General features: G+C 27.9%; 1 protein-coding gene across 2 annotated transcripts in view; it reads left to right on the top strand.

The window, feature by feature from the left end:
• LOC107445120 (potassium/sodium hyperpolarization-activated cyclic nucleotide-gated channel 2-like) overlaps positions 1 to 14,810 on the top strand; it is a 622,718-nt gene that overhangs the window by 431,048 nt on the left and 176,860 nt on the right. For both annotated transcript variants that reach the window (XM_071178704.2, XM_071178706.2), the window contains one exon: positions 6,572 to 7,171. In XM_071178704.2, the coding sequence (XP_071034805.1) occupies positions 6,572 to 7,171 (600 nt within the window). The remainder of the gene's footprint in view (positions 1 to 6,571; positions 7,172 to 14,810) is intronic.

Genomic DNA, 14,810 nt, shown 5'->3' with positions numbered 1-14,810 from the left:
CGCATTTTTTTACCGTTGATGTACTTAAATGCATTACCCTCAAGATCAAACGATACAAAAATATAAATGATAAATTTAAAAACAATAAATTTAAAAGCATAGCTTTTTTTAAATATACTTTCTATAATGATAAATAGTTAAAAAACTTGAATAAATGTCAAAGATATAATATATCAAAAATGGTATTTAATTACTGTTATAATATTTCCTTTAAAACTTAAAAGCCTGTAATTAAAAGGTATTTTTTAGAGTAAAACTAATTGAAAAAAAAAGTTGTTCTAAAAAATAGATTTTAAAAATATGACCTATCAACGAATGTGTTAGTTATTTCGACAACTCATTACCATATATTCGGTATGCGTTTACAATTGTAAAACTTAATTTGAAGAATAATTACTTAATTTTATTAAGAAAACTATATAGTTCTACAGATAGTAAAGATTTTTTATCAAAAACCTTACACTTTAAAATTATCACACTATTGTTGGTAAAATAAGCCCTAAATTAAACCTGAGAATTTGAAAATAAACAAATTATAAATGTAACGATATTATAAAAATGTTGTTGTTATTATAATTTACCAATTAAGTTAACTTTAAACGAAGACCAAAATTAAAATTAGAATCTTTACATTTACCACGATTTCTAAAACATAAATATAAGTTATGATTCTCATGAAATATTATTTTCGTGCTATTTTTTAAACTAATAAGTTAAACAATTACTTAAATTTACGTCTTTATGCAAGTACATATTTTTTACTTATTATCTATTAGATCTAAAACATTATTAATGGGAAAAAAATATTAATTTATCCCGGTACGTTATAAATTTACTGTCTATGATATCTAAAATTCTATTAATTGAAAAAAATATAATTTCATCAGGTACGTTTTCATTTTATTGTCTATGAAATCTGAAAGTTTATTAATAGAAAAAAATATTACTTTGCTCACTACGTTTTTAAATTTAAAATCACGCGTGTTCTTTTAAACCTTTATTAATTGAAACAAAAATTATAACCATAGTCGGTACCTTTACAATTAACTGTCTATGATATCTAAAATTTTATCAATGGTATCAATTTAACCTTGTACGTTTTTAATTAACTGTCTAGGATATCTGATACTTAAATAATTTTAAAATATAATTTTAATTGATATATTTTTAAAACACTAAATTTTAATATTTCAAAAAAACTGAAAGAACACTGTTTTTATTCTGACACATTCAGCAGGATGTTCTCTCTTATTAATATAAAGACATCTAGATTAAATCAATCAATTAAACTTATCAATTTAACCTCAATTAATTTACTATCAATTTAACCTAGTACGTTTTTAATTAACTGTCTAGGATATCTGATACCTAAATAATTTAAAAATATAATTTTAAATTATACATTTTTAAAACAATAAAATTTAATATTTCAAAAATATGAAAGAGCACTGTTTTTAATCTGACACATTCAGTAGGATGTTCTCTCTTATTAATATAAAGACATCTGGATGAAATTGAAAAGGTGGCGAATCTTGTAGGTTACATTTAGTTTTCCTTAATGGTGTTCTTTTGAATAAGTAATGCTCATCCACAAGATGCATCTAGTACTTAAATGAATTATTCATATCTCGTGCTTAATACGTATCTGTTTTATATTCTTAACTTGTACGAATGTTTCAAGCATATTGTACGACCGAAACAACTCGTTTTATAACAAATTCATGTAAACTCTTACTGTAAACTTTTTGAAAACATTTGGAGCAACTAAGGGATTTAAAAATGATTATACCACAAAATAATGTAAAATATCAGAAGTTATCAAAATTCATCTATAATTGTTCATTAAAATGTAAGCTCATAGAAACTTATTTTACACAAAAGGAAATGTATATTAAATTTATGAATAATGAAATGCATAATGAAAAGTTAAAAATAGTTTTATTCAGTGAAGATTTAAAATAAATTTAGAAATCAAAAGAAACAAATAATTTACTAATAATTTGTTTCCTTAAATATTTTTTTTCAAATTCATTGTCTCATACCTCTTAAAGTATGAGAAATATGAAAGAACTATGACAATATGAATCGAAAGTTGTTGTTTTTCTTTCGGAGTTACATTTAAATACATAAATTAAAAAATATTAAGTGATGATATTATTAAGTGGTGAAAATATTAAGTGAAAATATTAAATGTTAAGTGTGAAATATTTATTTCCTCAATTGCCATTTTTTTACTATTATATGACAATATTTTTCGATAAAATCTAAGCAGGAAAAAATTACTGTGATTTTAAACATTAATATAGTTTTAAAAGTCATTTTCTGTCAAATATTAAATTACTGAGTTCAAAAAATCACAAAAAAGCATAATATTTAGGGGTAAATACCTATTTGTCAGCATACAAGTAACATTTCATCTGTAAGGAAAAGCATTTGAATATTAAAATTTTAAGTTAAGATGATTTATAAAATATGGATGTAATTATTATTTGTAACAAATAACTAGTTCATCATGTCGTATTTTTTTTGTAATTAGTATGGATCATTTGTATGACGAAATATTTGCAAAAAAACAACTTTTTGAAAATGCTTTTAGAATCCGAACTTCTTAAAATACTTTATGTTTTATATAAATCAGAATAACTACCTAGTTTTGCAAATTATTAAGATGAATAATAACTAATATTTTATGACTAACTAATAGGACTAATAGGAGGAATAACTATTATTATATAGATCAGATTTTATTAAAATTTTAATTTTAAGCAAAATAAAAACATTTAGCTGAAGTTTTGTTTAAATAAAGATGTTATAATGACGCCTTTTCTGGCCAATAATCATGCAATAGAAAAAAATGTCATGCAACAGTAGAGCTGGTCAGAATAATTCATTTTTGATAAATTGTGATTTATTGTGACATATTGACCTTGAAGGCACAACTGTACTGATGAGAATTCTTTTATAAAAAATTATATTTTTTATAGCGATCAATACCGTGACATTTCGTGCAAACTCAAATATATTGATTGTTAAGAAAAAATAGCGCATCCTATCTTTTGAATCTTTTTTGTAGTTACAAAGAGGTGATTAAACGAACAGAAACCATCCCAACAGTCACGGAGGAACTGTTTTAGTTTTTTCTGAAACATAACACTGGATTTTATAAACATCAATTCACTTATAACTGATCATTTGAAATACCAATTTATTTCGTGAAAAAAGTTAAAAACAAAGTGAATTTAAAATTCCATAAAGTTACAAATCAAATGCAGAAAAAAATAGGTCATATATTTCTGTTATAAATTTCAATTTTTTTTCTCTATTAATTTAAAATGCCAAATTGCTTCGGAAAAAGTTTTGATGCTTTTTTAAGACTTACTATTCTGATATTTTTGTGTTATTTCATCATTTGATAGGTATATTAAAAATGTTATGAAATGGGTTTTATGACACAGTTGATAAACTTTTTAGAATTTAAACTAAAAAAACAGTTTATGTTTCAAATTTTGAATACAATTAAAAGATAATTTTTAACAGCAACAGTTTCTGAGGTTAAAAAAATCTTTATCGTTATAAACCTTTGTTACACATGTTTCTGCAAAATAATTGTGATTAATGGAATTCGTGTGTTTATATTTTCTAAAAAATAATACATTTTTACCACATTTCAGGGTACGAGATATCACTTTTAAAATTTGAGCATGAAATTTAGAGTTTTAAAGGATATTCTATACCAATTTTATATTTTAAAAAAAAGGATTTGTAGAGTGTAAAGCTGTTAAAGAAACAAAATTTACCACTATTTCAAAATAACTTATTTCAATGCTCAAAAGCGAAAATATATTAAATTTCAAAGCAGCCTTGATTTTGATTAAAAAATTTAATTAAAAATTTATAAATATTTTATTGACTATAATTTTTCCTTAAATAGATATTTTTATTGCAGCAAATTTATTTCATTATAAAAAATATACGAGTTTTTAATTAAGAAAATATTTAGTTTCTTTAACTTTAAAAATTTCAAATATTTTTTTAACTAAGGAATCAAAATTTTTTAACTAACCACTCAAGAACAAAATAAAATAACTAGTAAAGTGATTTAAATAGTATCTCCAGAAATATGCTTATACAGTATTCGTACCGCATTAATGTTATCAAAAAATTCCTTTTTTATAGTTTCTTTCCCCAAGGATTAAATACATACGTAAAGTTCGTAGACCTTTGGAATAAAAAAATGCTTTATATTTGAGAACAAATGCTGTTGAAAATACTTACTCATCTGTTTGAAATAAATGAAACATGTAAGCTAATAGGCTATCTGGATCTATTCCAAGACATTACTTAATAATGATTAAAGAGCAATACACAATACTTCAAAACATTTTATTAAGCTTTTCTGTATTAGTTTGAAGATTAAAGATTCATCTTAGGATTATCATTGTGTGTTGTAATTAATTTGTGCTCTACGTTCTTTTAGAACTTGCAAAAATGTTTTTGTTTTTTTTTTCAGCATCTATTTTAAATATTTTAAAAGTTCTTTAGATGCTCTGTAAATTTTTTTTTAATTAATGGTTTAATGAGAGATACTGTATGTTTGAAACTTTTATATACTTACTTAAGATGCCTTTTGATTGGTGGTACATTTAAATACAATGTTATTAAAAGTAGACGTTCAACAATCAATTGAAGAATTTTTTTATAAATTTGTATTGAAGATTCGATTCAATTTGATTTACAAGTGCAGAATATTAAACTTAAAATGTTATAATGTGATGAACACCTCTATTAGAATAATTTTAAAAATATATATGAGATCATAATAGAATAGATGAGTAAATTACTTACGAAATGTAAAGAAATTTTCCTATAATATTGCTTTTTTGATTAGTCATAATAACTGAATATTAAGAATAAATACCATTACATCAAAGTTGAGCAATAGTTTATAGCTATTACATCACAATAACTAATAACTTCATAAACCAGACTTTTACGACATAAGAGATAGTTAGTGTTTTATAGAATATGACACTGGTTTCTCTGAAAATAGAGAACTTTTAAAGTTTTCGATAATTATTGAGCTAGAGACTTTAAGTAGGAAAATTGATAATATTACTTTAAAAAATTATACATAGATATAATTATTTTTTTAAAAAAAGACTATTAAAATATTTTTTATTTTACGCAGTAAAAATTCCGGATCAAATTAATTTAAAAAGTATTCATTCAGGATGTCGGTAATTTTTACGGTAAAATTCATTTTTACAGAACAAAATGTCTGATATATCGTAATCTTTACAGTAATAATTATCGCAACATCACTGAATCACCTTAATTAAATAAAGAATACTGTAAAAATTATGGTATAATATTTTGCGGTAAAAAAAGATTTTGTGGTAAAATTGAGTTTACGGATGAGGCACTCAAAAAATCGGCACTTTGTGCCCTAATATGATTCAGAATTTTTTACAGTGTAGTAAATACTTATTCTTTAAGTGAATACGCAGCACTACCAGTTAAACAAGCTATATTCAAAGATTTAATAAGATGTATTTTGTTGGTTATTCCACTTCTTTTCTTAAAAAGCCCATTTTAATATAGCATATAAAAAAAAATTTTTTATTATTTTTATTCATTCAGTACTTTATAATTCTCTTATTAAAGTGCTAGAAAATTTTTCGTGCTACAAGTCTAGTTTTGCGTGTCAAACTTATCACGCAAAACAAAACATCACTAAATCTTCGCCCTTACAAGCAAACATTTAGCTAAAAATATAGCATGCATTGCTAAGACCCCTATGCCTTATCTATCATATTCATATTAAGTATTATTGCATGTCACAGTTTGTAAGACATTTCTTTTTCTTTAGATATCTCCGATGAAAGAAAACTAATGGCAAAATTAAACCAAAGATCCAAAGTGACAAGATTTTAGACACAACATAAAATATTCGAGCAGATAATACTGGGGAACAAATATTTTTGTAGCATTTATGTAAATACTTGATCTTATTCGAGTGTGGCGTTTTCAGTTAGTTTTGCTGCTAATAAAAATTAGTTTTGCTCCTAAAGTAACAGATTGTTTATTAAAATAGTATTTTTAGTCTATTTTTTGTCAAAATATACAAGTTTAAAAACGTATGTGTTGCAAGGTATATATAAACGTCATGTATAATCATGTTTGGAATCTGTATCACGTCACTCCAAGCACTGTAAAAAAATTCTGGATCCAATTACGATAAAAAAAATATCTGCACTTAGGGTGCCAGTACTTTTTACGTTTCTAAGAAAATTTCTATGTAATAGTATAATACTGTAAAATCACTGTACAATTGCTAAAAAAACTACTGTAAAAATGATGGCATAAAATTTTTCGGTGAAAATGGATTTTACGATAAAACAGATTTTACGAATGCTGCATTCAGGGTGCCAGCTTCGTAACTGATCTGGAATTTTTTACAGTGTGTACTCTATTCGTCTTCAAATCATTCATTTTCAATGAAATAATGTGTAAATGTTTTAATATAAATTTATATATTTGTATGCCAACAAACTTTTGTTTTTTCTTTAAGGGGCTCAGAAACTGCGGACGGCGACTCCAACAAAAGCCATCCTCGATCCCAACGTCTGCCCAGCCTTCGCCTGGCCAACGGCCGCATCCGTTACGGGACCCCAACAGACGACGACAATTTCACGGACGGTTCCGTCAGAGGGGGTCCCAATAGCAACAACGCTTCGGGGCCCCCTGGGAACCAAGGGGGCCCCATTCATCGCCAGGATTCCATCAAAATCTCGGTGGATCACACTCACACGGGTACCGATTCTCTGGTAACCGCAACCGATGAGGATCTAGTGAGTGACTACATAACACCAGAGATGAACTTTAAGGACGTTAAGGCCGCCGTGGGTGGTGGTCCCAACTCCAAAAGCGGTGAAAACAATCAAGGTGAGAAAGATGACGTTAGCTTGTACGGAACTCCGAAGGAAGAAATAGGACCCGGAATCTCTGAAGCGAAAGCGGGTTTCATGCGCAATCAGCTCGAAGCCCTGTTCCAACCTTCGGACAATAAGCTTGCTATGAAACTATTTGGAAGTAAAAAAGCGTTAATGAAAGAGAGAATCAGACAGAAAGCAGCGGGGCACTGGATTATTCACCCCTGCAGTAAATTTAGGTAAGCTAATTTTTTATTTATTATTTTGTAACCGCGGTGCTCAACAGCAGACTCAATTCTGAGTTCAATGTTCAACTCTGCTGCCTTGTAATTTTGCACCCAATCCAGAAGACAGAAAAACTCCTACATCAAGCATTGAGATACATTAGCCTTCTTGGAGGATTTTTTGATGGAACTAACGAATGAAACCATAATTACGCTACCTTTTTATTTAACCAATAACTACATTACGAATAAAACCACGGAGACATCCCACTGTTAGCCTAATGGCTAGAGAATTCTACCCCTTAATCTGATTACCCCTGAGGATATTTTGCGTCAGCACTATGGTTAGGGCGAGTCGGGAGCAGAATTCATATCAGCCAGAAACCCCTGGGATTCGAACCTAGGGCACCTCAGTAGGAGGCGAACGCTCTATCACCTGAGCCACCATTGCTCAAGCGAATTTCATTGAAGCTTTTAGCTGTTAGAGACGATTATATTTCCTAACAGAATAAGGACAAAAACAATTGTGATATTTTGCTCAAAAAATTCCAGTTAATGAAAAATATGATGTGCCCAAAACTAGCGCAAACATGCATAAAACCTAATTGATGATTGAATTTGTTTTTAGAAACAGTTTTCATTTCTTTATATTTCTGCTAGCTTTCGAACAAAATTTTAATCTGGTCTTCGATTTTCGTATAATCTTTGATTTTCCAGATTTAGAAAACTCATTTATGTTGTCAAAAACTCGAAAAATATCTATAAAGGGTTCAGATTATATAACACTCTTTATAATACAGAATATGTATTGTTCGTAAAGGAAAAATAAAAGAATATTGCTGATTAAGGTAAATTAATTCAGATCGACTATAAAATAGTTCTACATCTGAAATGTTTATTTCTTTAAGCTGTTCTTTAAAAAGTACGGTAAAAAAAAACGTTATTGTATTGCTATGAATTTAGTGTTATGATATTTTAGGAGAAATAATTTTGTTGCTTGATTCATTGTTTTTATAAACCAACGTTTCCTTTTTTATTAATTATATAAGTTAAAATAATTTATAAACTCTTACTTCACTTTAGACATTATATACAATATAATAAATTTTTCTTTGAAATAAACTAGTTTTCTTTACGAACGGTATATGGACTTTTCATTACGCTTCCAAAGATAAACTTAATTCAAATTCAAGAAGAAAAAAAGTATCTTCCCCTAAACTATGCAGTTTCCATCCACAGTTCTCACGCAGTTTTCTCTTTACAATGAAACATTTATGACGTTAAAATTAAATTATTCTCTTTCTTTTAACCTTTTTTTTGTTAAATTAAAGTTTTGTTTTATTTTTATTCTTTTTTTTTTAAATATTTTAAGTGGAAAAAAAATTTAAAAAATATCTGTATTTTTTTAAGAGCAATATTTTTACTGCTAGCGTTAGTGTGACTGTTTAGTCACGTTCCGTTTCAAGTTTTTATTTGATTTCGGAAATAAAAATAAATCTCTGTTTTGACAACTTAAACACTAATATACCCAACTTGACGGTTTATTTTCTTTTCTTGAGAAAGCACAGTACCCTTTAAAAAACTGAAATATTTTGAATATTTAGATGAGGACCCTTTGATAATTTACAAAAATTAATAGTTATATTAACTATTTCTGATATTTTTGAATTCGATTCACTAAGAAAAATTATAACTAAATATCGTGTGTTGTTTTCATATATTTTAAAAGAATTTCAAAGTGGGAGAATAGTATTTAATTTGAAATATTTACAAATATAATCAGTTTAAAAATTTGATTAGCACGTTTACTGCCGCTTCACCCACGTTCGGGTGACAGCAAAGTTTCTGGTCGGGCAGCGTCACCGTATTGGGGTGACGCTTTTTGAACTATTTGTGAAGGATATTCGCATGTATTTGAAAAGATATTTCACAGCAAGTAACAAAACTATTGAATTGTTGTAAGAGTAATACAAAAAGGATTTATGAAGAAAATGATTGTGAGCCTCCTAAAAGCCTTCTTGTTCACTGCTATTTGACTCACTAAAAAATAAGTTTTCCATTTTTTTCCATAAGATTTTAAGTTATGCTCCTCAAACTGATAGTGTAAAGTGGCGATATTAGAAACAGATGCGAATCAACGGACACAAATAAACAGACATGACACAATGAAAACAAACGGAGATATTATTCTTGTGGTCACCAGAGACTCGCATTATTGAAATGCCGATGGGAGTACTTAGCAGAATACGCTACGTACAGCGGTACTCTGTGCCTGAAGGCGATTCAATTGCAAACGTGTTAAGAGTCTAAATGACTGATTATTCGTGCATTTTTTGATACTAAAGATTAAAATATATTTGTAAGAAATGCTAACGTTCAGTTAAGATAGGTTTCTGCCATCAGTAAACGTTTCCTTGTAATCAATGTTTCCTATGTATTCTAAGAAGACAAATAATAGTAAGTTCAGAAATGTAAGATCCAGCCTTAGTGGAGGCAGCGAAATTTAAGGTTTACCTCACACATTGGAAAAAATATGGAGTCCAATTATTGAGAAAAGGAAGAACTTATTTTGTTTTACTACGTTTCAACTCAAAAATTATCTCAACGTTTTCAATAATTAATTTTTATGAGGTAACAAAATCCTGACATTTTTTAAGACTCTGTATTCTTTGCACACGGAGGAAAAAAATCTGATACAACTACCTAACAGTAGTTGTATGACATTTCTGATAAAATAAAACACAATTCTTATAATAAAAACCAAAATATAAGTTATTCAAACCATTAATTTGGTAATGGTACCGGTTTACTGAAAATTCTGTTCGTTTTTAAAATTATAGTACTATTTATCACACTTTTAGTAAAAAATAGAAAACTGAAAAGTAAAATTTAACCGAATAAGTAGATTTTATACCATACTCTAAAGTATCATGATGAAATCACCAAATCATACCAATTCTAAGGAATTTTATCATGTATTATAAAACCATTATTTATTGTTAATTTTACCAAAATCATTTCCATAGTGCATTGGTAAAAATAAATGAGTTTTTGAGTCTAACCATAGAGCCAGAAACACAATAAGTTTTACCATATTTTGGTAATTTTAATCATACTTCATTCTCGGTGTCTGCATATACATATGATCGAAAATAATATACTGTTTTTAATAAACAATGAATATTTTTTCTACAGTTATTACAAATCATTTTCTAAATTACTACTTATTTTATTCGGCCCACCCAGTATTGTAAATGACTGGAGAAAAAAAAAAGAAACGGAAAGTTTCCATATAATTTTTTTCCTTCCAATAATTTCAAAACTAATTATACGTAAAGTCAAGGTGAACTTTTTCTCTTAACGAGATCAGCTTTTACACTAATGAAATAATTCATTTAGAAAAAAAAGGAAGCGATAATTCCATTTTTAGAGTCAAGAATCTCAATAAATTATACCTTTTACCCGAAGTAACTTGTTCAATATTCCAACAATTAGAGGCAATTTTTACCCCTGCTTTCAACAGGAAAATCAATGCTACCTGGGAGATTGGATGTAATCCTCCTCTGTTATTACTTGTTGGCTCATTATAGGACAAAAGAGATGCCTTCTGGGAGTTCGTTCTGTTCTTTTCTGAAAAGCTCGAAACATAATTCAATCATAGATTCGCTGAATTTTCTATTTAATAAGCTAGGATTGGGGAGAAAAAGTTGAATCCAATATGAATAATTTCAATAAATGATATAACTTTTGTTGTTGGAGTTTATTTATTTTGTATTGCTTTCCATTGTAAACGATTATTTATAATATGTTTGTTAGTTAGTTTTTAAAATTAAACTTAATATGTTTTAAAACTCTGACGGATAAGTTTTTTTTAATTGAAAATATAAAACTATTAATGTAAAGCAAAGTAATTAAATTTATGTGATTTTTATAAATGAAAATGGCTGTTAAAATACTATTTGGCATTTAAACAATTTTATTCGAAACTCTTATGCAGTGAAATAAAATTGCAGCACTAAATATATTACATGTTTCTTTATTTTATCAACTTGCACCATTTTGGTAACAGTAATCAATCAAGCTACATTTTCAATTTTCGTAAAAATACAGTGATAGAATTCATGGACTTAAAAAAGGTATGGTCAATATTTGAACATGGTAAAATTTACTTTGCTTCTGGCTCTATGGAAACACCAACAAGCTCGGTAATTTTTATCGAAGCACTTTGGTGATGATTTTGGTAAAGTTAACATTAAAATATGGTAATGAAATTTGGTTAATGTGGTAAAATTTGATTACATTTACAGCAGCTCAACTTGAACCAAACAGTTGTCCAACATCTCCAAGCTTTTGAAGTTTGAGAAAAATTGTGCTAAATTCTCCCCAATGATCACTAAATTTGAATGGAATAGTTTCAAAAGAAAAAAAAATGTTTTTTTTTTTGGTTCCAGGGTTGTAATGAACTTTCAAAAATAGTCCGACTAACCCTTAAATAGTTGTTGTAAATTCGCACGGTATTGAAAGCACTGTTATTATAATCATACCCTGACCTTATTTTTCTCAGCGAGTGTAAAAAGAGTATTTGTTTTAAATTATTCTTTTAATTGTTAATTTTGAACGTGAAATTCAGAAAATATAACTAATTATAAACAAGTAATCATATTAATATAGTACTTGCAACTAATCACATTGTGTCGAATCAGCATCAAAATATACCCAAGTTTTAAGGCATGACATTACAGCTTTAAAACTTGAGTATATAATTACACTGAATAAATTTTAAGATCAAATTTGATTAGATACCTACAAGTGACGACACGCGTGGGTGAACCAATCAGATTCAACCCACATGCGTGTCGTCGCTTCCAGGTACCCAATTAGATCTGTTCCTAAAATTGATTCCGCGTGATAATATACTCAAGTTTTATAGCTGTAACACGCCATGCACAGCCACGTGTTTAGACTCAACCCTGTAGTTAGTTGCAAGATCGTAACAATTGGTTAGATATTTAACTGATTTTTATCGCAAAGTATTTGCCCTTAATCAAAAATTGCTATTTTATTAATAGATTTTTCTCATAATATCGATGAATAGCCTAATAAGAATTCACTGCTCTATTTATTCACCAGTGACATTAACTGTATGTCTAAAAGGTAATACGTTACCTTAATGTCACTAAGAGATGCTTACCGCAATGTCATTTCGCATTATGACAATGGTTATTTCCTACAATAGATCAAATAGAACTAAAATTAGGAACGTATTTTCGGAAACACTTCTGAAGAAAACGAACTAGCAATCATATTCTATTCGTTTTATTCAATGCGTATTAGTTGATGTTTATCATCAGTAATAAAGAAAAACGAGGTTCTATTTATTTACATTATAAACCGTTTTTAATGGATTTTACGTTTTAAACTGATTATATTCAATAAAATTAGTTTTATGTTTTTTTTTCATTCAAAAACGTGACAGTACCTATCTCAGAAATTTTATTTAATACATGTAGTTGCGAACTAGAAAAAAAGTACAAAATATAATTATACTAACAAACATGTTTTTTAAGCTAATTTTAGAAAAAATAATGTTAAAATGTCACGAATTAATTGTTCAACGGCTACAAACAAGAGTATAAGTAGGAATTCAAATAAGTAAACTATTAGAATTTTCATTCTAAAACTATGGTAAATAACAGCCAGCAGCCTGCCCATTCGATTAACCATAAAATTCAAGGTAAAGAAATTTTTTTTTACCTTTACGGATTTTAAACCGTTTACAACAAGTATGGTTTCAGAACTGTCAAAGAGAAATTTAACTGTAGATAGGAGCTAGGTTTTTCATTAGTTAATGGGCTTTGGAGAGGGCAGGACTCTTCACGCGTTGAAGTGAATGGAGGAAATATTGTGGTGTCAACGCTGGAACTCGAACCCCGGTGCTGTTTCTCTTAAGACTGATTGATGAGCCCTCTCGGCTATAATATGCACGCAGTTACAAGAAATTAGGTGACTTCATTGGGTGTACTTTGTTGGTGCGATAAAATACTGGTTGCTTAACCGTTTTAGGTGAAAGAAGTTAATGAACAGTTTTTCTTACAGTTAACAGTTTGATTACCATCTAATTTATGATTTTTTGACTATTTTATTTAAATATGGTAAAATAACAATTAAATAAATTGTTATTTAACCATTTTCTGCTGGAATTTTCAAACAGTGCATAAGTATATGGAACATTCTCATGTAAGTAAAATAAGAAGTTTGTATAATGTGCTAGTCCTTCTGTAAAAGAATGAAATAATGATGATAAAAGCATTTTTCCGACCGCTGTTAATTTAAAAAATTCATATTGTATGATCAATTTATCTTCACCCTCTCTTTTCATTATTTCCGCTAACAGAACAAAGATTGACATTTAGATTTTTGAGCAAAGAATGACAGTTTGACGAGTTTCCTGTGTAAATATAATCTACAAAAAAATATAAACTGTGACAAATATTTTTTTTACTATTGGTTATCGAGTTTAGTTTTTATATTTTGTAATATTTATCTTTGGAGTTAAGTTTTTATATCGGAAGAGAAGTTACGTTGGTTTTCTTCATAACTTTAACCACCACCTGAGTATTGAGTTTTTACTGAACAAGAAAGCTTAATATACATTTAAACATCATAAATAAATTCTGTAAGCCATCCAAATCTAGAAATTACTATCCTCATTCTAAAAAAAATATGACAAACTTTCATGAATTTGTCACTGTAAGTTTAAAACTAAGCAAATTAACATGGTTTGATGGTTTTTATTTATTGTTTAGTGATTAAATGTATATAGAATCATATTTATATAAATTGTCTCTACCTTTAAAGCTCTATATTTGATTCTAGCTCTGAATTAAAATTTCAATAAAATCTGAAAACCTATTAAATTTTATGATAACAGCATTAAAACCTGATTAAAAAATTTTGGGGTAGTTTTCATTGACACATCTAACATAGCAATTTTTTGACAAAGCTAAGCTGTTTTAAGAGTAAAAATGCATCTTTCTTTGGTCCGAAAGATTATCTCCCTACCTCAATGCAGTATTTTTGCTACTTTGGTTAGAGGGTGTTTATTTAAAATAACTCTTTACAAAAAGATCTCTTTTTGCCTCTTATAATGTGGAAAACTTGCTTATTTTTAGCAATAAGCAATTACCATCGTTTAATTGGTCGTCTGGAATCATATTTCTCGTGATTCAGTGCTCTGAATAACAGGATCAAGATATGTGATAAAGTTTCACTTTTTCATTTCTTACAAACAGCTAACATTCTGGTAGCCCCCTATAGTTGTAAAACTGATTTTGATGCCGCAGCAACCTTTATCACTAATCCCTAACAAGGTTTATAACTGATTAGCAAACAATACAAGCTTGAAACAAAGTTGAATTTAATTATGCTGGAAAACAAGAATTTTTAAACACCTATGCCAGAAAATTAAACAATAAGTTAGTGACGTGTATCTATTACTTTGGTTGTTATTTGTAATAACTGCGTAATATTTCGTAAACCTAGCCTAAATATTTATGGACCTAATATTTATGAAGATAAATAAATTTTTTATAATGAAAAATATTTTCTTCGTCTTAAGTTTTTTTTTTACTATTACTTTTAAAATATTCAGTAA

This window comes from Parasteatoda tepidariorum, chromosome 6 (assembly GCF_982258835.1).
Source record: "Parasteatoda tepidariorum strain Cologne lab strain chromosome 6, Ptep-v5.0, whole genome shotgun sequence".
NCBI classification, from domain to species: Eukaryota; Metazoa; Arthropoda; class Arachnida; order Araneae; family Theridiidae; genus Parasteatoda; species Parasteatoda tepidariorum.
This window is presented reverse-complemented; position numbering and strand designations above follow the sequence as displayed.